Consider the following 27,232-nt stretch of genomic DNA (forward strand, 5'->3'; position numbering starts at 1 on the left):
CCCCCCGCACAATGACTCCCCTCCGCTCCCCCCAGACCATTCCACTCCGGTCGGGGGCAGACTACAAAACTTTATCCACGTATGGGAGTCCATAACATCGGACAAATGGGTGACCCAAATCATTCGGTCAGGGTACTGTCTAGAGCTAACATCTACCCCACCCAATATCCCACCAAGGCACCGTCCAATGTCTCAAGAACATTCCACACTGCTCAAACAAGAGGTACTCTCACTCCTGCAAAAACACGCTATAGAGCAGGTCCCCGTCAATCAACGAAATCTAGGGGTCTACTCTCTATATTTCTTAATACCAAAGAAAGACGAGACCCTCAGACCCATTCTGGACCTCCGGCCTCTAAATGCCTACATACATTCAGACCATTTTCACATGGTCACTCTACAACAAGTCCTCCCACTCCTCTGCCAGGGAGACTTTCTCACAACCTTGGATCTGAAAGACGCATACTTTCACATTCCAATACACCCCTCTCACAGGAAATACCTCAGGTTCGTGGTGGACGGGCAACATTACCAATTCACGGTTCTCCCCTTCGGGGTCACCACTGCACCACGAGTGTTTACCAAATGCCTAGCAGTAGTAGCAGCACACCTCAGACGTCAACACATACACGTCTTCCCTTACTTAGACGACTGGCTGATAAAAGCCACGTCCTACCACCAATGTGTGCAACATACAAACAGCACCATCCAACTGCTCCACCAGCTAGGCTTCACGGTGAACTACCAAAAGTCGCACCTCATACCATCTCACACAAAGCAATATCTCGGGGCCACTATAGACACCTCCAAAGGTATTGCCTATCCAAACTCAGCCAGAATCACAAGCATTCAAGCCTTACGCAAAACATTCCTTCCCCAACACTCTCTTCCAGCAAGAGTGTTCATGAAGCTCATAGGAATGATGGCGTCCTGCATATTTATAGTGCCCCATGCAAGACTCCACATGCGTCCACTTCAAGAGTGCCTAGCACAACAGTGGAACCAGGCCCAGGGTCAGCTGACGGATCTGGTGTTGGTGGACGGCCGCACACATCACTCTCTGCAGTGGTGGAACACCACAAACCTTTCCAAAGGACGGCCGTTCCTGGACCCGGTTCCTCAGGTGATTCTAACAGCGGACGCATCGCTCTCCGGCTGGGGAGCGCACCTCCTACACCTCACAATGCAAGGTCCATGGACGCCACAGCAAAAATCGCTCCACATCAACCATCTGGAGCTCTTGGCGATCTTTCTAGCCCTAAAATCTTTCCAAAAACAAATTTCGGGCAAAGCAGTCCTCATTCCCACAGACAACATGACTGCGATGTATTATATACAAAAACAGGGGGGGACACACTCTCCCCAGCTCTCCCGCTTAGCCCAGAGCATATGGAGATGGGCAATTCCCCAAAACATCTTTCTCCTGGCACAGCACGTTCCAGGAGTACAAAACACCATAGCAGATCTGCTCAGCAGACAAACGCAACAACTACACGAATGGGAACTGCATCCACAAGTTCTTCACCCATTCTTCAAACAGTGGGGGCATCCTCAAATAGACCTCTTCGCCACCCACGAAAACAAAAAATGCCCAAGCTTCGCCGCCAGATACCCACACCCATTGTCCAAGGGCAATGCGATATGGATGAACTGGTCAGGCAGATTTGCATACGCCTTTCCACCTCTCCCACTAATTCCATTAGTGGTCAGGAAGCTACAACAGCACTCCCTCACACTCATTCTGGTAGCTCCAACGTGGGCCAGGCAGCCGTGGTACACCACGCTACTACAACTATCAGTGGTACCACATCAAAAACTGCACCTTTCCCCATGCCTCCTAACCCAGAACCATGGAGAAATCAGGCACCCGGACCCAGCCCAGCTCAACCTGGCGATCTGGCTCCTGAAATCTTAGAATTCGGATACCTTAACCTTCCCCCTGATTGCATGAACATCATCATGGAAGCCAGACGTCCTACCACTCGAGCATGCTATGCCGCAAAGTGGAAAAGATTTGTAATTTACTGCCGTAGCAATACAATTAACCCCCTAGATGCATCCATACAGCACATCATATGCTATCTGCTCCATCTTCACAGGTGTAACCTGGCATATTCATCCATACGCCTACACCTAGCAGCGATCGCTGCCTATCTACAAAACAGGCAGCATTTATCACTCTTCAGAGTGCCCGCTATTAAAGCCTTCATGGAAGGCCTTAAACGAGTAATTCCTCCCAGGGCACCACCTTCCCCTGTATGGAATCTAAATTTAGTTCTTACACGTCTAATGGGTCCGCCCTTCGAACCAATGCACAAATGTGAGCTACAGTTTCTCACCTGGAAAACAGCTTTCCTTGTAGCTATCACTTCCCTTAGAAGGGTTGGTGAAATACAAGCGTTCACCATACAGGAACCCTACATACAAATGCATCACAGCAAGGTCATACTTCGCACAAATCCGAAGTTTCTGCCCAAAGTCATTTCCCCCTTCCACCTCAATCAATCAGTGGAATTACCTGTCTTCTTTTCGCAACCCCAATCTGTTGCAGAAAGGGCCTTACACACACTCGATGTAAAAAAGGGCGTTACTATACTACATACAAAGAACGCAACCCTTCAGGAAGACTAAACAATTGTTTGTTTCCTTCTCTCCACCACATAAAGGCAACCCCATTTCAAAATCAGGGATAGCTAGGTGGATTGTAAAATGCATACAAATTTGCTATCAAAAGGCAAAGAGAACATTATCTGTTCCCCCTAAAGCCCACTCTACAAGAAAGTTAGGGGCTTCTATGGCTTTTCTAGGGAATATACCCTTAGATGACATCTGCAAGGCAGCCACATGGTCTACACCGCACACCTTCACAAAACACTACTGTGTAGATGTGCATTCCAAGCAGCAAGCTAGGGTGGGCCAGGCTGTACTAAAGACACTTTTTCAAACAGCTGCAACGGATACCGGTGGTCGCCGCTAAGGTTGGGTACTGCTATGTAATCTATGCTAAGTGTACAATCTGCAGCTCATATGCCTCGAACGGAATATGCTACTTACCAGTATGCATCTGTTCTTGGCATGTAGAGCTGCAGAGTTGTACACGCCCACCCGCCTCCCCGGCTACCTGTATCCGTTCCAGTACATCTTATTTAGATACAACACATGGGTTTCTCACTGTTATTACTACGCTCCATCATTTCCCTGTTGGCGAAAAACAATCTGAGGATGGAGCCGAAGCCCATGCGCAGTACGGACCGAAGGAGGAGTCACCAAACTCGTGACTTCCAAAGACTGTCCAAGAAGAAAAACAAACTGCAAACATCCGTGCCCAACACCAGATGGCGACCTATGCTAAGTGTACAACTCTGCAGCTCTACATGCCAAGAACAGATGCATACTGGTAAGTAGCATATTCCTTCCAGATGGATAGTTAAATGCAACCTAACATGTTATGCCAAAGCTAAAAGACAACTAACTGTTCCTCCTAAAGCCCACTCAATTAGAAAGATTGGGGTTTCTATGGCATTTTTAGGGAACATTCATTTAGCTGAAATATGTAAAGCAGCAACGTGGTCCACACCACACACATTTACAAAACATTATTGTGTGGATGTGGCTTCACGCCAACAATCTAATGTTGGACAGGCAGTACTACGTACTGTATTTCAAACAACTCCAACCCCCACAGGATAGCCACCGCTTTGGGAGAGGGACTGCTTTACAGTCTATACAGGGCATGTGTATCTACAGCCACACATGCCTTAAACGGATTATGTTACTTACCCAGTAGGTATCTGTTCTTGACATGTGGTTCTGTAGATTCTCATGCACCATTCCTTCTCCCTGGATACCTGTGGGGTTGGCAGTTTACATTAATCTACATTACATGCATGGACATCACATAACTCACATTGATTCTAACTCCATTTTCACCCGCCTGAAGGAAAACAACCTAACAATGGAGTCGATGCCCAAGCGCATTGTTACCGAAGGCAGGTCGAGTCGCGTAGTCTCATGACTCGGAAATAATTCTTAGAAGAAAAACAACTTGTAATCATCCAAGCCCAACACTAGATAGCAGACTTATGCAAAGCATGTGAATCTACAGCACTACATGACAAGTACAGATGCTTACTAAGTAACATAATCTGTATGTGCAGTGGTCAAAGCCCTCCAACGTACGTACTGTGGAAGTACCATCAACTAAAATAAATGAGAAAGACCTGGACAAATGTGGTTGTTATAGTGAGTCAGTACCGTGACTGCGGAATCTTACTCTCATTTCACTTCTTTGTTAAACATTTCGATAGACATAGGCATGTACGATTGGCATAACCCAAATTAAGTTGTAACAAAGTCATGTTTATGTGAATAAAATTTGAGACGGCCAGACAGGGAAGCTCTTGAAGGGATTTTGATGAAGAAACAATTTTCACCATTCACAAGTAGTAGAAATAACACAGTCCAGATTGTACTTGTTGACACTTTTGCAAGTAGAGAAAATAAAGTGCCCATTTGATCAGTCTGAGAACCTCAGGGGCCAAAGTGGTACAGTTGCCACATATTTTCAGCTGGAATGGGTTAGACTAGAGTATTCTGATCCATCTCTTTTTGAATAAGTTTACCATGAATTCAAACTCATTCAGTTGGTGACATCAACAGTAGCAGTTTAGATTCGAATTGTATTGATGAACATTAATCTCATTGAGGCCTTCCTGTCTAGATCATACAAGTGTTCTGTGAGAAACAGTGTGCTGTCACACAACTTGTCTCAATGATCTCAAGGGGTTTTCAACCCTCTGTCACTTCCATTTACTGTATTTGCACTCAATTTTTTTTAAAGCATTGTAGCTTTTGTGACTTTTGTTCTTTGAAGCCGTCATTTTTGAGATGTGTATCTGTGCATTTATTCCTCAGTGGTTTTTGTGGCTTTGAAATTATTTATTTATGAAGCTTAGCGTGTCTGTACTCTTGAGTTTGAACCTGTAAAGAAGACCCACTACTGAATGGCCATCACTCATTAAAACTGTGAACTAATGATGCTGGATAGCTATAATATACTTATCCCTCACAAGACTGAATAAGGGAGTTGAAATCCACATTAAAACAGAGAGAAAGAGCAAGTCTATATCAAACTGAATCTAGTGAAGTATTTTGACTAGTCTCTTTGGTGTCACTGAGAGAATTGGCTTTGACCTTGCCAGTCTTGTTCTGATGGATAACCTCGACCATCAAGGGACTGAACAAGTTGTTTAATTGTGGCAGAGGTCGATCACTTTTAAATGGGCTTTTGGCTTTGGATCTGAGGATTTGACACATGACTGGCAGTGCATGGGCTGGACCAGAGCTTGTGGTCTTTGACGCAATGTCAGTTAGGTGCTGCGATTGGTGCGGTTTTTAAAATGTATATAAAAGTAATTGCGTGTTTCTCTGTGATCCAGCATTCTAAGTAACTAATATAAGCATGGTATTTGGGGTAGTCATCAAGAAAAAGACCTCCAGTTGTGTTGTTTACTTTTTTTTAGGGTCTTGTGAGAGGTAAAGAGGGAGAAAGTGGCGTTTACTTTGCCGCTCTGTAATATGGTATGGATGGTATGACGGCAGCCTAAATAACACGCATAGCAACTTAAATGTTAAAACTATTATACAACTACAAATGAATTGAGAACTGGATAATAAATACGTTTTATGCATTTTAGTGGTGCGTACAAGTGGCATTATAAACCGTGGTATGTATTTTCTGTATTATATGTTGCTCAGGCTTTTCAGCAATATGCATGCATTATTGAACATGGTTAAATATTGTCTTTGAAATGCAATTTACGTTGTATTTTGGCTCTATAATAAACTGTACATTAGTGAAATATTTTACTTTGTTGTTTTACATTTTAAAAGATGTCTGAACACTACTGGGCTCCACAGAGTAATGTGTCTAATGAAACTTCGACTGCAAAAACTTTCCAGCGCACAATATCTGCACAGGTAAGTTATATGTCTTGATTTTCTACATTGCATAATAATGTATTTGGGAAATATCTGTTGCCAAGAGGAAAAGAAAGATTTGCAGAACTAAAAAAAAATATTGAACTCTTTACTGAGAACTTGTTAAAGCGAATTCCTCATTCATTATATAAGAACAATGTATTTTATTGAGCAATATCAGAGCTTCCAAATAAATAATCCATGACTAGAACGATGTGATTAATAAAATCTATAGAGGTAATCTATTTTTGTATACTTTCTAACTGCTGCATATAAATATTTTTAAAATGTTCCAATGCATGAGAATGGAATGGAGAATGTGCACATAACTGGGTTGCGACTTGATTGCCCCACAGACTCTCTCTGGAGTTAATTGGCTTCACGTTAAAGGTCACTACCCGTCCTGCACTACTGTTTATCCTATTCAAAAGCCTTGACCTTGGTTTCTTTCTCCTGCTGGTAATCGATTTAAATACTGGATTTTCACAAGTACATTTAAAAAATGAAAAATTAAACTTGTTAGGGATATTGCAAAGTATCAGCCCTCTGATGCCTTTAGGTTTTAAGGTGTGCAGCAATATAATCAATGTGTCCAATTCCAATAGCTACTGCATGTGATGGAATAGAGCACAGCTCCACTGTCCCTCCCCCCAGCTCTGAATTCCTTTAGTCAATTTATTTATGCTTTAAAGGCCATGGTGAGTCTGATGATGTTGCAGCAATGCTAGAAGCTTTTTGAGCAGGATGACTGCACCCAAAGAATGTGATGCCCCTTGAGCATTCTGCTTCTGAGTTCCACGTGGGAGCCTTAAAGTGAAAATCCCTCACTGGGGCAGGCATAACTTACACACCGGCCACCAAGCGTTGCTACAGACCTCATTTACATAATCTATGCTTTTGCAGATTTTTAAAGGTTGTTGAGGCCAGAGGCCCATCCCAACAGAAAACATACATTGGGCAGGCACTGTGCAGATACTCCAATCCCTAGACTTATGCAACAGCCATTGTTTTCAATCGTATGTGATGTCATGAGCAGTATATAGCGGAGGTGTGAGGGATGGTTGCTTTCCTCACCATAGCTGCCAAATATCAGAATAGGTTTTGTATCCCAATCATAGCGTCCTGTCATCTCAAGATTATGACTATCTTTTTGCCACCGCCAAGAACGCCTAGCGTCCAAGCTTTTGCACGTTAGAGTTTCCAAGGCATTGCTTGCTCTGAAATGCCTTTTGGTTCAACTGGAGCTCAGGACTCCTATGCACCTTCCCGCCTCTAAGTCTCCTACCCAAATTTCTGAAGAAGATCAGGAGTGGCCGGGCCCAAGACATCCCAGTGGCTCTGAATTAGGTCAGAGAAGTGTGGTACCCAGAAATTCTGGCTTTGAGAAACTGTCCTCCAATTTGGCTGCCTCTTTGGGAGGACTTATTGGCGCAAAAACAGGGCAGGGTCTGTACCTGAACCTGTACAACCTACACCTCCGTTCTTGTAGATCGAGCAGCAATAGTTGACTGCTTTTGATCTCCCTTCTGAAGTAGTGAATGGGATTTTGTCAGCCATGCATCCCTGTACTAAGACTGTTATTTAGGATGCAAGGTGAAGTTGGCTGTTTGATGTTTTTCTCTGTACATCCAAATCCTCAGTTATTAAATGTCCTTCTTTTCTCCTTGTCTGTAGCCCAGCAAGGACATGCCGTTTCAACCATTAAAGGTTATAAGTCTGCAGCTGCCTGATGAGCCATCTTTGATTAAGTCACCTGTTGAAATGCATTTTTTTAAAGGGCTGCTCCATATGTTGCCGCCAAAACCCTTTGTGGTGCACCAGTGGACCTCATTCTGATTTGTACATCCTGATGTGCACCCCATTAACAGCTGCTCCCTGAGATTGCTAACATTAAAGAAAGGGTTCCTCATTGCGATCACGTCAGTTCGCTGCACGAGTGACCTGCTCGCCCCTTCTGTCTTTCAACCGTACACCACCATCCCAGAAACATTGGTGCTAAGGACCAAGGCAGAGTTCCTCCCAAAGGTTGTAACACCTTTCCACATTGGACAGTCTGCTACTCTGACAACTTTCTTTGGTTCCCCTCATCTATCCACGGAGGAGAAGAGACTCCATGGCTTGCACCCGAAGGAAACTCTGAGTTTGTACATCGATTGCTCCAAAGATCTTCAGGTGGCCGATCCGCTCTTTGTGGGTTTCTCTGGTGCGAAGAAGGGAAGAGCAGTGCAGAAACTGACCATCGCCAGATGGATTGTTCTTTGTGTAAAGATCTGCTGTTGTCTGACTAAGAAATAACCTCTGGAAGGCCTGCTGGCTCATTCCACCAGTACCAAAGCTGCTACCACTGCTAACGTGCAGAGGGCCATATCTGGCTGGAAGGGCACATTGCCATTAAAGTCCTGCAGGATTTCTTATCCGAGCCATTCCACTGACACATCACCACTAACTGCTTTAGTTCATAGAGTGAGGAAACTGCAGTTAGAAGTAACCATCAGGAAAACAAGTTACTTACCTTAGGTAATGTGCTTTCTGTTGGATACTCTATCTAACTGCAGACTCTTGTCTGACCCGCCTGTAGGAGAGTAGGGTCTGCTTCCTATGGTCACCCCCACTTTTTGCTTTTGCTTCACTCCTTTTCGACTTAGATGTGGCTGTGGGCCTGCTAATCAGACCCACAGCCCAGCTGTTCTCTCCGTAAATTCATACTATGTACTTTAGGTACATAACCCAATTGGTAAGGATCACCTTATAGGGCCCTGTACCGTGTACCTTAGGTACCCAGGGCATAGGTGTACCCTAGGCCTACCAGGGGCTGCAGCATGTATTATGCCACCCCTGGCTGACCTCCCATCATGACACAACTGGCTGATCACTCAGCTGGGGCAAGGTCGTGTAATCACCCCTTGCTTAGGTATAGTATTCCTATACCTACCTTATATATAGACACATGGGTAACCTGTAGGCCACTCCTATGGCAGGCCTTAACAATCCTGGAGGCAGAGTGCTTGGTAACATGTGAGATGGTGCTCTAGCATGAGCGGAGCCTGTCTGCAGCTTTCGGAACCATGTCCTTATAGCTGTTCTATGATATCGCCTACCATATACTCTTAAAGTGCCTTATAATCCTCGCGGTTATGGTAACTATGGTTTGGCTTTATCAAAACATGTCGTGTAAGGTGTCTAACACTGTGGAATAATACCCCCATACCATTTCTGGTGATGAGGATAGTATCCCCCCTTCTAGAGGGAGAAGACATGTTAAAATCCTACTTACCCGGCTAAAGTTAACCAGAGCCCCAGCATCACAAAATGGATGCTGCTGCCACAGACACAAGTCTGACCTCCTGCTGCTGGGAGTCTTTCCAGCGAGGGAGGCTTGGACAATAGGTTTCCTGCCTTGGGAGGTGCTAGCACCACACCAGACAGGACTTAGTTTAATGGGGCAGGGAGGGATGAAAGAAACGAGACACTGCCTGGGGCACACAAGGTGTCCCATGCATAGCCCGGTTCAAACCGGTGCTGGGGCACTCCAGCCCCAGCGCGAAACTGGACAAAGGGAAGGGGATGTAACCACCACCCTCCCTGGTCCCACCCATAGGAGGGACCTAGCAGGTAACCCAGCCCCCCAGATTAGTATAAGAGTGGGAGCTGAGTCCCTAGGACTTTGGATTATCCTGAACTGAAACTAGACACGAAACTCTGGACCTTCGACATTCGACGACCAGAAGACTGAAGGATCTCCCTTGTGGCCAAGGAGTGGCCACCCTGTGCAAACAGGCACCAACAAGCGACCTGCCGTTTGCTTTGCCCAAGTTCTACGAGGAACCGACTGCAGAGCCCGACCAGCGCCTTGACCTCCAGACTTCTCCGACCCTGATCCACATCCACAGCCGAGCTGAGATCCGTGGAGGCGACGAGAGACGTGGGACCGGCTACCTGGGAAAATTGGCGAGTAGCTTCCAGCGCAGCTTCTGAGGCATCCTCGAAGTTGTGCGCTGGGGATTGAGAAGCCCCAACCCCGAGCACCATCTGCACCGAAGATCAGCCCTCCACACTCCACGAGTTCTGCGTGGGGCTCTTCTGCATTTTCCTGCACGACGCGTCTGTCTGGTTGCTGGCCCGTTGGCTAGTAGCCTCAGTGACGACGAACCCTTAACTTTCCACCGCTGGCTTGGCTCCTCCAGACTGGCCCATGCTTCCCTGTGAAAGAGAAGCACCACAGACCTTCCTGGTCTGCACCTGAGGCAAATTTCCATTTCCGCGTGGGTTGCATTTGCCAAGGCTTGTTGACTCCAATAGGGACGTCGACTCCGCCATCAGCAAGATCCTTCGTGGGACAGCTTGTTCCCTGGTTCTGCTCGTCCTCGGCGCCTCCTGGTCCACGCAGCTGCAGAGACCAGCTTCAAGACATCACCTGTGTTGTGCACGACATCGCCTGGTTCCTTCCTGGTTCCACACGGTCACTGGCTAGTGACCCAGACTTTGTCCCCTCTGCTTGCAGGTGTTCTTCCTTCAAGATCCATCCTTGGGTCCATCGGACATCTTCCTCCTGGCCGCCTGCCAGCATCTGTTCTTCAGACATCCATATGATCCAGCAACGACACCCGACACATCTTCACACCTATGCACCCGTCTTCTGTGGGTGAGGTAATGCGAGTACTCCGGTGCTCCAGTGGATATTGACTATCCAAGTGTCTAAGTCTTTAGTTGCTTCCTCCTAGTTACTTCGGAAGTGTCCTTATTCTTCCTATTTCTGACTACTACATTCCCATTGACTTTAATGTAACCCGCGTGTGTGTTTCCACACTGCACACGCCTCCCGTGGGCCTCCCACTTCCTAACTATTGGTAGGGTAGTGTAGCCCCAGCGATGCCCTAGGCCTACTCCCTGTTCGTGAGGTGGTACTTATACCACTTTCTTAGTATATGGTTTGCGTTGCCCCTGGGCCTAACTGTATTTTCCTGTGTAACTTAACGTATGCTACTTAAGAAATTGTTTGTACTTAGACCTCTGAACTTATAAAGAGGGTATATGTTAGAATAAATACATTCTAATTTTATATATACCTGGTGTGGTGTCCTTTCATTTGGTATTCAAGGGATTACATATGGTATAACAGCTGGCTTCACATGCCATACAGAGTTTAGCCTAAGACTGCTCTTGTCCATGCTACCACTAGGATAGCTGGTCTATAAGTTTGACTTTACAACCAATCACCATAAGGGTTGTTTGGACTGATACAGGGTGTACACTAGAACTAGTGACATCATATATCAGGCCAACTTCTCACATTGGTGAGCAGCGGTTGGGATCTGAGCTTGCTGTTGTGATACCATTATAATCTTGAGATATCAAATTGAAAGATCACATTAGGTACTGTAAGGTACATATAAAACAAAATCTTAGAATACTTAAGTTCTACTGAACTTAATTGTTGTAGGTTGAAGGGCCTAGCACACCCTGACTACAACCACTAGAGAGGTTTCTAGTAGATACAACTAGTGTAGGTAGGTGCACACACCACACCCTCACTAGATCATGTCTCTGATAGGAGATCAAGATGATTCTCTCTCAGGAGGGGTATATCCCAGAAAGATACCCTCTAGATATGATACCCTAACTTTTCAGGAGATGAGACAATTGTGTACCTCCAGAAAGTTAAAACAGGGTTCCAACCCTACCCTCATTTATCTAGTGGAGATCTTAGAAGAGTATGATGCTCAGAGAGCCTCCCACGATGGTACCTTAGGTACAAATGAGGGTCTGCCCTCTACGAAAGACTCCCCTCACCACACTGATCAAGATGAGTCAGAAGGGACTTCAGGAGATGAGGTAGACAGCTAGGTCCAAGTTGGAAGACTTCGCCAGGCTAACTTAAGCCTACATGGGAGTCAGAATGGGGTCCCCACATTCAGACCCTCAAGTGGACTTAACCAGAGAGGTAGGAGAGAAAGATCCCCTTCCAGGCAATCTATCCACTTCCATGACTCTAATAGCTCCAATGCCTCTTCTCATAGGGGAATGACTTCTCCACAGAGAAAAGGGCATAAGGCCAGAATGAGGGAAGTCAATCTGAGGATTGAAAGGGAAGAACTTGCCCTTGCCAAAGATAGACTTGCTCTGGCCAGAGAGCAAAAGTTAAGTGGGTTAGAACCCACTGGTGTCAGCATTATCCCTAAGGATAGAGACCGGACCTATGAGAATAGAAACCTGAGCAAGATTGTCCCTCCCTACAAGTGTGGGGATGACATCCACAAATGGATAACTGCTTTGGAGAGGGCTTGCAAGGTACATCATGTCCCCCAAAGTCAGTGGGCAGCTATCTTGTGGCTCTCCTTCTCTGAGAAAGGTAGAGACAAGCTCCTCACAGTTAGTGATGAGGATGCTGATAATTACACTGTCCTGAAGAGTGCTCTGATTGATGGGTTTGGCCTAACCACTGAACAATACAGGATGTTGTTCAGGGATACCCAGAAGACGCAGACTCAGGACTGGACTGACTTTGTAGATTGTGCCACTAAGGCTTTGGAATGCTGGCTATTGGGTAGTAAGGTTAAGGACTATACAGGATTGTATAATTTGATCATGAGAGAACAAATCCTTAACAACTGTCAAAACCAGCTACTGCATCAACACTTGATTGACTCTGACCCGACTTCTCCCCAAGAATTGGGAAAGAAGGCAGATAGGTGGGTTAGGACTAGAGTTAAGCAGAAATCCCAGAACCAGGGTGGTGATCAGAACAAGGCTGACCAGAAGGGTAATGAGCAGAAAGCAAAAGACCAGAAGTCTTCACCAGGCCCCCAAAAGGCTCAGGGGGAGGGTGGTCCCAAAAAGGATAAAAAGAAAGATGGCCAAAAGAAACCTTGGTGTAACTATTGCAAATCCAATTCCCATTGGCATAGTGAATGAACCAAAAAGGACAAGCCCCCAACCACCATTGCCCCTAAGGCAACTGTACCCCCTAGCCCAGCTGTAAGTGGTGGTTCCCAGCAAAAGGGTGTAATAGGGTTAACCCTGGGAACTGAAGTGGATTCTGGCCTAGTCAGAATACCAACTCAGGCAGTTCTGATCTGTGATGGGGACATAGCTTTGTCCCCTACTGTGAGCCCCAGTAACCTGGGCAAGTATAGACAGACTCCTTTAATCAACTATAGGATGGCTCAGGCCTACGGGGACACAGGTGCTAGTGTCACCATGGTGACACCTGCCTTTGTGGACCCTGGACAGATCATGCTAGGTGAGAATTACCTAGTGACCAACGCTAGCAATGCCACTACCTCCCATAGTGTGGCAATTGTTAACTTCTCCTGGGGAGGGGTAACTGGCCTCAAGAAAGTTGTGGTAAGTTCAGACCTTCCTGTAGAGTGTCTGTTGGGAAATAACCTTGAAACTTCAGTTTGGGCTGAAGTGGAGTATAGGACCCATGCAGAAATGCTGGGAATAGATGCACATGTCCTTGCTGTGACTAGGTCACAGGCAAAAAAATGCAACACTGAACAAGTGCTGGATCCTGGGACAATGGACCAGACACAACCCAAGAGAAAGAGCAGTAGGGCTAAGGCTGTGTCTTCCCCCCTGCCTCAGGTAGAGAATCAGCTCTCACAGGAGGATGATTCTGAGAGCTCTGAAGGAACTGTCCTAGAAGAACTGGAACCTGACCAGGTTGAGTTTCTTGGGACAGGGGGACCTTCAAGGGCAGATCTGAGGCAGGCACAATTAGACTGTCCTTCTCTTGAACCCCTCAGACAGCAGGCTGCTGCTGAGGCTGCAGGGAATGCTCTATGTACCCATAAAGTGTACTGGGATGAAGGGCTGCTGTACTCAGAGGCTAGAGACCCCAAACCTGGTGCTTCCAGGAAGTTGGTCATACCATTGAGTTTCAGAGGCTTCCTTCTTACCTTGGCCCATGATATTCCCCTTGCAGGACACTTAGGCCAGTTTAAGACTTGGGACAGATTTGTCCCTCACTTTCACTGGCCTCACATGTCAGAAGATACCAAGGAGTTTTGTCGCTCCTGTGTCACCTGCCAAGCCAGTGGCAAATCAGGTGGCACCACAAAGGCCCCCCTAATACCACTACCTGTGGTGGGGGTTCCCTTTGAGAGAGTGGGGATAGATATTGTTGGACCAATGGACCCCCAAACAGCATCTGGGCATAGATTCATACTGGTGATAGTGGACCATGCCACCAGGTACCCAGAAGCTATGCCCCTGAGGACCACAACAGCTCCTGTTGTGGCAAGGGCCCTACTTGGAGTGTTCTCCAGAGTGGGGTTTCCAAAGGAGGTTGTCTCTGACAGAGGTGCCAACTTCATGCCAGGATATCTGACTGCAATGTGGAAGGAGTGTGGTGTTAACTACAAATTCACTACACCCTATCACCCACAATGCAATGGGCTTGTTGAAAGGTTCAACAAGACCCTAAAAGTATGATAAAAGGTTTACCAGACAAGCTTAGGCGAAGATGGGACATCCTTTTGCCCTGCCTTCTGTTTGCTTACAGAGAGGTCCCACAAAAGGGGGTTGGCTACAGCCCTTTTTGAACTGTTGTGTGGGCATCCTGTAAGGGGACCCCTATGTCTAGTAAGGGAAGGATGGGAAAGACCTCTCAGACAACCCAAGCTTGATATAGTGGATTATGTGCTTGGCCTCCGCTCAAGGATGGCAGAGTATATGAAGAAGGCTTCTAAAAACCTTGAGGCAAGCCAAGAACTCCAAAAAGCTTGGCATGACCAAAAGGCTGTGCTGACTGTGTACCAGCCAGGACAGAAAGTGTGGGTGTTGAAGCCAGTGGCCCCAGCAGCACTCCAGGACAAATGGTCTGGACCCCACACTATTGTTGAGCAGATGGGAGAAGTCACCTACTTGGTGGACCTTGGGACTCCCAGAAGCCCCCACAGGGTGCTTCATGTCAACAGGTTAAAGGCATATGTTGACAGGGCAGACAAGGCCTTGCTCATGGCTACAGATGAGGGGCAGGAGGAAGAGAGTGACCCTCTCCCAGACCTGCTGACTCAGAACCCTGATGATGGTTCAGTTGATGGTGTGGTCTTTTCAGACAGCCTCACTAATCATCAGCAACAGGACTGCAGACAAGTTCTACAGGCCTATAGACCTATGTTCTCACTGACCCCAAGTCAGACAAACTGGTGCACCCATGAGGTGGACACTGGTGACAGTCTGCCTGTGAAGAGTAAAATCTACAGGCAACCTGACCATGTCAGGGACTGCATAAAGATTGAGGTACAAAAGATGTAGAAGCTTGGAGTCATTGAACCTTCAGAAAACCCTTGGGCTAGTCCTGTAGTTCTTGTGCCAAAACCTCACACCCAAGATGGTAAGAGAGAGATGAGGTTTTGCGTAGACTACAGAGGTCTCAATGCTGTCACTAGGACAGATGCCCACCCAATACCTAGGGCAGATGAACTCATTGACAGATTGGCAGCTGCCAAGTTTCTGAGTACATTTGACCTGACAGCAGGCTACTGGCAAATCAGACTAGCTGAGAGTGCAAAAGCCAAAACTGCTTTCTCAACCCCAGGAGGACATTATCAATTTGTGGTAATGCCCTTTGGCTTGAAGAATGCACCTGCCACTTTCCAAAGGTTGGTGAATCAAGTCCTTAGAGGCCTGGATGACTACTGTGCAGCTTATCTTGATGATATTGCTGTCTTTAGCTCCACCGGGGTGGATCACCTGGTCCACCTGAGGAATGTTTTAGAGGCCCTGCAAAAGGCAGGCCTCACTATCAAGGCCACTAAGTGCCAGATAGGGCAGAGCAAGGTTGTGTACCTGGGCCACCTAGTAGGTGGGGGTCAGGTTCAACCACTGGAGAGCAAGATCCAGACCATAAAGGACTGGACTCCTCCAATTACCCAGACACAGGTCAGAGCTTTCTTGGGCCTGTCTGGGTACTACAGAACGTTTGTAAAGAACCATGGGTCCATTGTGACACCACTTAATGACTTGACCTCCAAGAAAATGCCAAAGAAAGTTCAGTGGACAGTAAGCTGGCCATGTGCACTGCACCTATTCTGAAAAGTCCAGATTACTCCAAAGAATTAATTGTTCAAACAGATGCTTCTGAGTTGGGTGTGGGAGCTGTTCTTTCACAACTGAATATAGATGGTCAAGACCAGCCCATTGCTTTTATTAGTAGAAGGCTGACCCCTAGAGAGAAACGTTGGTCAGCTATTGAGAGGGAGGCCTTTGCTGTGGTCCCGCTTCGTTCTTGGGGGCATTTTGATTTTGGAGCTGCTGCCGCCCCAGGAGGGGCCGTGTCCGTGGCTGTGTTTCTGTGTTGCTGTTGCGGAGGGGGAAGGTCGTCACACGGGTCTCCAGTGCCCAGGAGTCCGTGCGTCCCACCAGCTGTGCTGCGGCCGCCCACCCGCCTATTGGTTCACGCCCCCTTAATACATCATCACTAACCGCTACGCGGGAAGCGCGCGGGATGCACCGGACGAAGCCCGGACAAAGGGCGGACAGTCTGTGACAGTCCGGGACAGGAGGGGGCAGGAGGAGGCTGGGCTGGGCCTAGGACTTTCCGTGTCGATCCAAGGTGTTCGACTACCCAGGTCGCCATATTAAGATTTTATTCCTCCCACTGTGTCTTCAAAAATTGTGATTTTCACTGGAAAGCCAATAGCGAAAGAGGGGAAGTGGGATTGTGTTATATGCCACTGTTAGGATTTCTGTTATTTTCGTTTGTCGATCTAGATTATATGGTCAACTGGTTTTGTTTATAATGTCCAAAGTCAAAAATGCCCCAGTAACAGCCACCTTGGACAATTATCTGGTCAAGATGGTGGATAAAATTAATCAAGAACGACGAAAGTCCCTGGGGCGGGTGGGTCCCCTTGACCCAACTCCTTCCTTACCCAATCCATCTATCTCCTTGTCTACCCCTCATCAGGATGTTAGTAATAACCCTAACCACATGGACAGTCCTATCTCGGCGGTGCTCACAGACCAAGACCGCTCCGATAGTTTAATACCTGTGGCTCTTATAGACCTAGGATCTAGTCAGGCTGCCCCTCTAGATCCACTGATACAATGCCTGACGGCCCCGAGATCTCAGAGAGTACTGCGTTCATGTAGGAATAACAGTAAGAATGTCCAATTAAAGCGGGGGAGTCGCTTAAACAAGAGAGCAGATCCCCTATTAATAAGTGCTGTCTGTGACCCCAAATTAGCACTGGATAGTACCTCGGTCATAATAGACAGCGAGCAATTCGACTTCCTAATCAGTACTATAGACGCTAAGTTTGATCTGATTGTTAAACCTTTATTGATCAAACTTGATACGATCACTGCCGAAGTAGTCAGACTGGGAGGGCTGTTGGGATCACACATTAACACCAGCATAGGTCCCCAAGTCAAGGACAAGGTTCTTGGAGATAGTAAAGTAATCACTAAGACCTCTAGTGAGGTTATACCTACGGCTATGTCCAATATACCCAAGCCATCTCCCGGGGGCCTTAGTGATAAGGTTACTATTGCATCTAACCCCCCGCAGACAATAGGTCGAAACCCTTTATCCAACTCAGCCTCAGGGATTCAGGTAGGACTTAGCACAGGGAAAGCCAAAAGTTACGTTAACCCACAGTTTGATTTACCACCAGACTGTGCACCTTTTGTTGCAGTCTTAACCAACATCCCTCCAGCCAGAGGGTCTGGACACAATAACATTCACAGAGAATCTCATGATTCCCTGAAGAACAAGACCGTGGCTTGGCTTCACCGGGAGTGTGGTTTCCCAGTAGCTTTAGCAGATGAGATCCTAAGTACTAGAAGAACCAACTGGATAGGCAGCTCATGCAAGAATTGTATAGTTGTTAATTTTAGAAATCCACAACTCGCCACCACCGACTTGCTAAGAGCTACTTCACTCCCCTATCGAGATCAAGGGATCTCTCTTCGTCCCTTAGGTTACTTCTATAGGCACTTAAACAATCAGCCTAATGCTTATCATACCGGGGGGGGGGGGGATAGAGGTGTGAATTTGTACACTGGCTTTAATATTGCTACGTCTAACAAATTCCAATCTCTGAGTGGTCTTGACTCCAATGATTGACTGGAATCTGTTTTGACGAAATCAGGGGATGCAGCTGTTTCTTTAGGAGGTGGGGGGGGGCGATGTAACATCGGGTACACAGATATTGCGGGTATAAGTGGTAACCGCAGATCCAAAGCTAATCCCAATAACGACTCCAGAGGTTGTAGAGATGCGAGGTTGGTCTTTGATGGCCAGGGTGGAGACCCCTCCCCTAAGAACGTATCTCATGGTCATAGTAGACCAATATCCTTGACCAACATGCCCATTAAAAGCTTTAATCCCCGGACATGTTCAATCGCTAGCTGGAACGTTGCAGGACTTTCATCAAAGGATGCCTGCCTGGGCTGGCTTGAGTTTATTAATGCTTTTAATATAATTTGTTTCCAAGAAACATGGTGTAAGGACCCAATTAATTACAATGGTTTTGCTTCATATCAATTACCAGCTGTGGCCTCCCCTTCGGGCAGGGCAAAGGGAGGGCTCCTGGTTTTGATTTCTGTGGAACTTCCTATTATCGTTAAACATGTATTGGTTGGGGTTCATTCCCAGATTTTATGGCTTTATCAGGAGCAAGGTAGAAACATTATTTTTTTTTTTTTGAAACCGTTTATTACACGTCTTAAAAGTATACAAGTATGGGCCCACAACCTTCCGGCCGGCCGCTAGCAATAGTGGGAACATACGACATACATTTATGGAACACGTGGCGTTACAGGAGGAGCATTTCACAGTAGGTAACAATGTCAAAAGCCACATCATCCAGGCCCCATTATGCGGTTTCATTTTAATTTAAGAACAACAAAAATTAAAACCACACCCACAAGGCAACCCACAATGAAAATAGCAGCACGTGCTCCCCAAGAGGGGGGATCCCAACTATACACAGAAGTGTGAGGAGGGGGAAGAGAACAGAGCGAGGACTGGGGGAACCCAATGCCCAGCAGCGGGGGAATGAGTCTGCTAAGGGGATGGGGCTGGCGAGGCATCAGGCAGCAGCGGTGGTGTGCAGATACCCCCTCGGTAGGCGTTCCAGGGGCCCCATACTAGAAACATTATTTTAATCAATTTTTATAACAATATATTCGACAGTAGTAGGCATCAGGTAGTGTCTGCACTTGAGACCGCTTTGGCTGACATTATAATGGGGTTTGATGTTGATTTCGATTTTATCTGGGTGGGGGATTTTAACACTGCTGCGTGTTCCCTTTCCGACCAAAGGGTCTGTGGACTTACTAATTGTTTTGGGGATGTTGATTAAATCATTTGGCATCTCGGTTATTAACTATGCCGATGATACGCAGCTCATCTTCTCCATCGAGGGCAAAGATGCGGTGTCGCTGGAGACTTTCCATCAATGTATGGCGTCAACTGCGGACTGGTTGAGGCAGAATTCTCTGCAGTTCAACAGCTCTAAAACAGAGGTTCTACACTGCTCGCTGGAACACATCCCTCGGCCACTGCCTCCTGATTTTTGGCCTGCCTCTTTTCAGGAAGTTCCTTCTGCAGCAGCATCTGCCAGGAAAAAAAAAAAATTTTATTTATTATGTTTTGGCTCTCGAGAGGGCCACATAAGCATATACAAACAAAACAACACAGTCTACAACAATACAAAAATATAAGGCATGGTATTCATATCGTAATAGGTACACTGCAAACCCATAGTCCCACATAGCCAGGCCGGCACAATGTTCCAGAAAATTTAATAAATATCTAAAAATCCTTTAAAAAAGTTAAAAACATAGGCACAAAACATTTCATTTGGTGGGCAATAAAGTGCATGAAGAAAATCTTGTAAAGTGACAATGCTAAGGCGAAGACAAATTACTTTAAGCCATCTCTTGCGCAGGCTTCGTAACATAGGACAAATCAAAAGTACATGTATACAGTCCTGATTATTTAATTTACATAGGTTGCACAACGGTGAAGTGCCGTACCATTTAGACAACAACACATTAAGAGGGATTAAGTCATAACGTAATAAAAACCAAAACCTACGAATCCCATGTGGCAGATTCCACTGGGCATACGGTTGGGGCTGTTTCAACCTATAGGAGGAGACCAGCAGCTCCACATTCCTTTTATCTCCAACTGTTTTTTTATCGGATTGAAAACAATACTCCCACGAGGCCTCCCTAAGGACCTGTTTTAACTGCGTGGGAGAGTAGGAGAAAAGCACGCTTTCATCCAATCTAAGGATATTCACAGCCCTTCTAAAATTGTTAACAAGTTTAGAGAACTCCTTAAAATTGCCCAAAAGTTCATTTTTGAGTAGGACTCGCAGGGTTCCTTCTCTCGCTCTGGCTAAGTTGGCGACCCACCTTATTAAGGCGCACAGCCCCTGAACCCAGGCACTCCTGAGTCCGAAGTCCAGCCTACACGCAGCCAGTGAACAAGCATTATTAAAATTCGAGAGGGATCTTAGGAGTTTTCCCTCGATCTTATTGCAAAAGTCCCAATATTTTATCTCAATTATTTCTATACCGTACAAAATGGTAGCGGGGATTTTAGCTCTAAATGCTTCTAAAAGACTAGAAAAATGTCTTTTCCCCGTTGCCAGGTATAGGGACTTTAACCCATTACCTTGGGCAAGAGCTTTGCAGAAGCAATGCTCTATATGAGGATTCTCGCTCATGTTGGATGAGAATATTTTCCCTAAAAACGTATAACAAGTTACGACCTCCAATCTAAGCCCTCCGATGGCCCAACCGAAATTTGTAGAGCGACATTTCTTCCTACCCGCAATACACATCACTTTACTTTTATTAATATTGATCTTCATATAATGCTCGCCAGCAAAATCCTGAAGAGCCTGAAGCCTGTTGGCCAGACCCGCAGGAGTTAAATCGAGCAATAAAACATCATCGGCATACATCAGACAGGCTATTGGCACCCCTCCTATCAACGGTGCGATCCCCACACTACGGGACACAGCTGCAGGGAGGTCAGTTGTATATAGGGAGAACAACAGGGGCGCCAATAAGCAGCCCTGTTTAAGGCCATTCTGAGATGGTATTTTAGCCGACAACCCCCTTTCACCCCCCATTAAGACCCTACACCAGGTCTCAGTGTGTAAAGCCCGTACTAAGTCCAGTAGGGGAGGAGGGACACCCATCCCCATCAATTTTCTCCACAGCGTGCCCCGATCCACTTTATCGAACGCTGTGGAGAAGTCTATAAAAGCGGCATATACAACACCCCCTCTGACCTGGACATATTTGTCAGTGATAACCTGAAGGGTTGTAAGGTTATCCAGAGTGCCATGTTCCCTGCGGAAGCCAGTCTGTTCCAGAGGCAAAATGTTGTGCTCCTCGACCCAATCGGAGAGAGATCTCAAGAGGCATTTAGCAAAGACCTTTCCGATGGAGTCGAGGAGCGCAATCATACGATAATTACTGGGATTGTCCCTTGCTCCCTTTTTGAAGATAGGGACAAGAATGCTTCCCCTCCACGATGCAGGGACACATTTAGAGAAATGGCATGCCCTAAACAGGGGATACAAGATTTTACTCCAGGTTGAAGGGTCTTGTTTTAGAACCGTCATCGGGAGCTCATCCGGTCCCATAGCCCCAGAGGTTCTCATGTTTTTTATAGCCAACTCAATGTCCTTCTCAGAGGGAGAAAAGACTGAGGCCTCAGGTGCGACATGCATGAAGTTATCCACACCCATGGTCCCAATTCCTGCATACAATTCTCGAATATGAGAGGACCATAGATCTTCTGATATAGCTACGGGAGTAGGAGAGTGACGCGTACCACATCCTTTCCCGATTATTGCCCAAAAATCTTTACTGTTGCCATGAGCGGCGGATTCCCTTAATTTAATCCATACTTCATCCTCCCTGTCCCTTTTAATTTTTCTCTTAAGTCTGCTTCTCTTTCTTTTTAACCTAGCGATATCTTTCCCACGTTCCAATATCCTCTCAAGGTACTGTGCCCGGATAAGTTTGTTTAATTCCCTATTCAGCTTACGGAGAGTTAGAGGAACTACCTCTCCTTTTTTCTTGGGGGGAATGGTTTTATTAGCATTCAATAAGATTTTTGCCATGAGTTCCTCAAAACAAACTATTTCATTTCCGTTCCACTCTTCTAATTCCCTAAGGGTATCGGTCAGTAACTCCTGGACCCCATTAATGGCAGCATTATTCCAGAAGCATCTTCCAGTTGACGATTGGAAGGTAGCCTCCCTGCCGTTTAGCGACCAGGACGCCGTATTCATAGAGTTTAATGTAATTAATAATGACAATATACTATGGTCGCTCAGGGTCGTGGGTATAATCTCTAAGTCAAGAATCTGGGGGAAAAGACTATAGCTGGCGATAGCATAGTCCAATATTGATGACCCAAAGGGGGATTTATGGGTATGGCTTGCGGGGGCGTCGGATGGAAATCTACCATTTAAAATAATGCCATCCCCGATCACTAATTCTTTTAACAAAATCTTCCCCCTTTTATTTGTCTTTAAATTTTCAGGGAAAAGCGTCTGGGGGATGCCATATGCTTCCTCCTTAGCTTTATCCCTGAAAAGGTTTAGACTAGCGTTTGAAACTTTACAGTTCAAGTCACCGATAAGCAAAGTTACAGGAAAAGGAGGCGAATTTTTTATCTTATCCATGTACAGGAGAACCCGCTGCAAATTATCATTAAAACATTCCTCAGGCGGAATATACACGTTAAAAATTACCATGGAATGTTTTATATTATCATAGAACATATTTTCTAAAGTTATTGTGTGGAAGAGTCCACTGGGATCAATATAATGTGCAAATCTCCATTGAAACTTATTTGATAGTAAACAGGCAAGCCCCCCCCTAGCATGCCCTTTCTTTGAGGGCGCAGCCGGAACTTCCAGAACGTAAAAATCTTTTAAAGGCGTTAACCTATCTGTGCACCATGTTTCCTGAATGCATAGTATATCCGCCTCCAGAGTAGATAAAAAAGTCATTTTCTCCGGGCTGCTATGGAATCCGGCCGCATTCCAGGAAATTATATTTAAGGCTGGGTTAAAGATGGTGGAACAAATTGGGGTTATCCTTATTTTTTGTTGAGAGTGCACTATGTAGCCAATTCCACCGATTATTATCGTCATTGTGTATAGAATTCTCAATTAGTGGAAGAGGCTTCACGTGCGATACTATACGTTTTCCCCTGGTTACCCAAATTTTCAGGTCTCTCAGAGGAGGAGAGGTTACCCCGTTTAGTTCACCCCCCCTCAACCCCTGCTTATCGAAAAAATTTGGCTTGCCTGGGGTAGATATAGGTAGTATATCAATACCTAAGCGTTGAAAGTTTTCGGCCTGTTCTAGTACCAGATTTGCTATAATGGGAGAGTAAAATTTCACCCGAGTACTCAGAACCCGACTACTACCCAACAAAGTTACCAGTTCAATGTCTCTAGACTGGATGTGATAGAGACATTCAATTTCACTAAAACACTTAAGAAGCCAGGCTCTATTCAATAAGAGGTCAGTATCAAATAATGGGACAAAATCTAATACACGCACATCCACAGGAGCCTTAAACATACTTGCAGACCGGGCTGGAGGACAAGTCTTTTCAGAGGCAATAGTTACCACAAAGGGGGGGGCCAAAGGGTTTAAAAACCCAGATAAGTTAGAAGTTGGACCTACACAAGCACTCCGAGAAGGAGAGCCAGGGAGGGAGCCCCCAATAAGTGGTAAATCCTCCAGGGGAGGCAAGTTGCTTTGTTCAAATTCCTCCTCCACCAAAGCTGAAGAGGGTAAATTCACACCAATGTCCACTTTTAAAGCAGTAGAGAAGGATTCCCCCTTCTTTATTTCATTCTCCCTTGTCTCTGGGCTTTTTTGGAAAATGATCCTTCGTTGCTTCTTCTTTCTATACTTTCGTGTGGGTTTCCTCTTGCTGGCTTTGGTACTTTTTTGTTTACCATATGTTCTCTTTTCTTTGTTGACCTCCAATTTATCAACCAGGAGGTCTTTTCCACCATCCGAGACAAAGATTGGGAATAGTTCCTGAACCGGTTTGGGTCCTGGCAAAACTTCATCCTCCTCCTCTATCTCCAGGACTAAATTCTTAATACAGTTAGAGGCTGCAGTATAGGTCAACTCCTTATGAGGGACCATAGAAGACTCTTCATTTTTTTTATTTAGTTCGCTTTTATTATCTTTAAGTTTCCTCTCAGATGCAGCTTGTTCAGACTTAGGGGGAACGACCTTACTCGCATCCGGGACTTTCTGCAGCAATACCTTTAAAATCTGAGTAACTGAATCAAGGACGCAGTCCGAGCTGCCAACAAACTTCCCTAAAAGCAGCAGGATGGAAGCAAGGAGTTGTTCCAGCGCGATCATAGACTCGGAGATCGGCTTTTCTCGTGCTTCTGCAGTACGGATGTTATCCAGGAGGTTGAGGTCAGGGCTCTTGGACGAGTTTAACAAGTCAGAAATCTCATGGCTATTTAGCAACGGGGTGCTGCTATACAGCATTAACCCTGATGGGGTGGCTCCCCCCTGACCTTTAAATTGCTCCAGGGATTCCACTTTGGCAGGGCTTACGTAACGTCCCCAAAGTTCCAAATCAATGGATAGTGCAGACAGGTCATCCCCCTGCCTGTCATTCATTGAGAGCTGAGGGGTCGATGGTATGTGCACTGGGTCACTTATCTTCAACAACTTCCCATCTGTAGAGTCCCGCACGGGAGACCCTTCTACCATAATTTGGGGGGCCCCCTGCTGGACCTGGAAAGATCGAGGCACAGAGGTAGTTGGAGCATATACTTCCAAGGCTTTAGTATCAAGGTCGTGTGGAGTTGCGCATTTTGACTTTTTGATACCAGATAGCATCCAAAGTTCAGGTAACAAACATTGTCTTTTTAAAATTGGAATGGTTGCATCCTTGTCTTTTATATGGAAGGTAGTTATAGTCTGGGCAGGATTTTCTCCCACTACTCTTCCTGAGCGTAAAGTTTTAGACATTTTCCACAGTAATTGGTAAGAAATATAGCAATGTAAAATAGATAAAATCTGGAGTTGATTCAGACACTGGCGCAGCAGGAAGGGTGCAGTATAACTATCACAGTGTTTGCATCACATAACCCTACTACTCTATTGGGCACGATTGCAAACAAACACTCAAGAAGTAACAAAGTATAATAAAAATGAAAAGTAAGGGACCGGGCCCGGCCCGGCCTACCTCGGTCACTGAGGGCCACAGAGGGCCCGCCCTTTGCCCGGGCTTCGCTCCGGGCGTCCCGCACGCGTCCCGCGGAGCGGGCCTGACGCTGATTTTATGCGCCTCCTGGCGCTGTTGGCGCGTGCGTGCGTTGTTGTGCGCCGCCGCGAGTGCTGCCGGGATTCGTAGTCCCGAGCGGCGGCGCAGATTCTAGCTGGAAGAGACTCTTGGCGGTGGCGGCGTTGAAGCGTGGACTGCACGGACTCTTGGCGGTGGCGGCTCAGGTAAGTTCAAGTTCCCCCCGCTCCGCCGACCTGACGCTGATTTTATGCGCCTCCTGGCGCTGTTGGCGCGTGCGTGCGTTGTTGTGCGCCGCCGCGAGTGCTGCCGGGATTCGTAGTCCCGAGCGGCGGCGCAGATTCTAGCTGGAAGAGACTCTTGGCGGTGGCGGCGTTGAAGCGTGGACTGCACGGACTCTTGGCGGTGGCGGCTCAGGTAAGTTCAAGTTCCCCTGCCAAGTTCAAGTTCATCTGCCAGGAACCTGGGCGTTGTGTTTGGGCCCGATCTCCAATTGGATCTTTTTGTAAATAAAACCGTGACCACCTGCATGATGTTGCTACGCATGCTGTGGAAGATACTTCCGCTGCTGCCGGCCCATGTTCGCCCAGAAGTGGTTCGCGGTACCATTTTGAGTAGGTTAGACTACTGCAACGCACTACTCCTGGGAGCCCCAAATAAATTGTTGGCCAAGCTACAACGCGTGCAGAATATGGCAGCCAAGCTAGCCCTGTCCCGTCGCCGATCTGATTCTTCATCTATGGCGCTAGCCGACCTTCACTGGCTACCGGTTTCACAGCGAGTTATCTTTAAGGCACTTTGTTTGGTGTTTAAAGGACTTCATGGGCAAGGACCTGCTCCATTGCAGGAGCTGTTCCAGTGGTATGTGCCCACTCGTTCCCTTAGGTCACTGTCAGCACATCTTGTGGTAGTCCCAAAGGTATTGAGGGCTCGGATGGGCGGCCGAGCTTTTGGTTTTGTGGCGGCCAAACATTGGAACGCTCTCCCTCTGTTGTTGAGAAGCTCTGGGGAGTTTCCCTCTTTTAAGAAGGAACTAAAAACGTTTCTCTTTCCTAGGTCTGCTTAAATTCACCTGACTGCTATGTGTGGTGTTGGTATAATTGTCTAAAGCGCCAGGATACCCTTCGGGTGACAGTACGCGCTATACAAATACGCCATACATACATACATACATACATACATGTTGATCTTCACTTCCCCCATAATATTTATGGGGACTCATTGAATAAAATCTTGGCCATCTATGATTTGGAAATTTTGGTTAATGCGAAAAATGCTTCTGGAGAAATCATTCCCACGTTCACGGGAAGGAATGCAAATACTGTAATAGATTTTATTTGCATGTCCTCTAGCCTTAGCCCGTGGTGTATGGCTCCTATGGTTGTGGATAATTTGCTTAGTGATCATAATTGCATCACTATTGAGGCCATACTTTGGAAGGAGAAACATGTTTCTAAAATTTGTACCATTGCTAACATAGAGCCGCACCGATCGAACGGAACCAGAATTAGATGGAAAGGGGACAAAGCGGACATAATGTCAAATTCTATTATTAAAAGCTGTTTAACAGAAATCACTACCATCCTAGAGAGTGAGGAGGTTACCGATGAAACTGTGTAATTTTATTAACATAAATCTCACAATAGATAGTAAATTTACCAAATTTGGTAAGGGCAAGATACATCAACAAAAGGGGTGGTTTGACCACGCAAGTACTATCGCGCTCAAGGGGCTCAAAGCGGCATTGGCAGCCAAGCCAAGAGAAAATAGTGTGGTTAGGGAGCTTAGATCTACCTATCAGGCTGCAGTCAAACGTAGGAAGACCGAATTAAGGCAAGAGGCCTGGGATAAATTAGACCAGGCAGCCGTAACTTCGGACTCCTCTTTATTTTGGGCCACAGTCAACTGTCCGTTTCTAACTGGGTTACCCACTTCTCTTCGATTTTTGATTCGGATAGACCGATGGGTGTG

The 27,232-nt window shown here is 46.3% G+C and overlaps 1 protein-coding gene across 4 annotated transcripts in view; it reads left to right on the top strand.

Annotated features, from left to right (window-relative positions):
- Positions 1-27,232, top strand: part of USP24 (ubiquitin specific peptidase 24) — a 2,082,369-nt gene that overhangs the window by 1,939,743 nt on the left and 115,394 nt on the right. For all 4 annotated transcript variants that reach the window (XM_085602520.1, XM_085602518.1, XM_085602517.1 and 1 more), the window contains exon 65: positions 5,893-5,979. In XM_085602520.1, coding sequence (XP_085458646.1) covers positions 5,893-5,979 — 87 coding nt within the window. The remainder of the gene's footprint in view (positions 1-5,892; positions 5,980-27,232) is intronic.

This window comes from Triturus cristatus, chromosome 4_2 (assembly GCF_964204655.1).
Source record: "Triturus cristatus chromosome 4_2, aTriCri1.1, whole genome shotgun sequence".
NCBI classification, from domain to species: domain Eukaryota; kingdom Metazoa; phylum Chordata; class Amphibia; order Caudata; family Salamandridae; genus Triturus; species Triturus cristatus.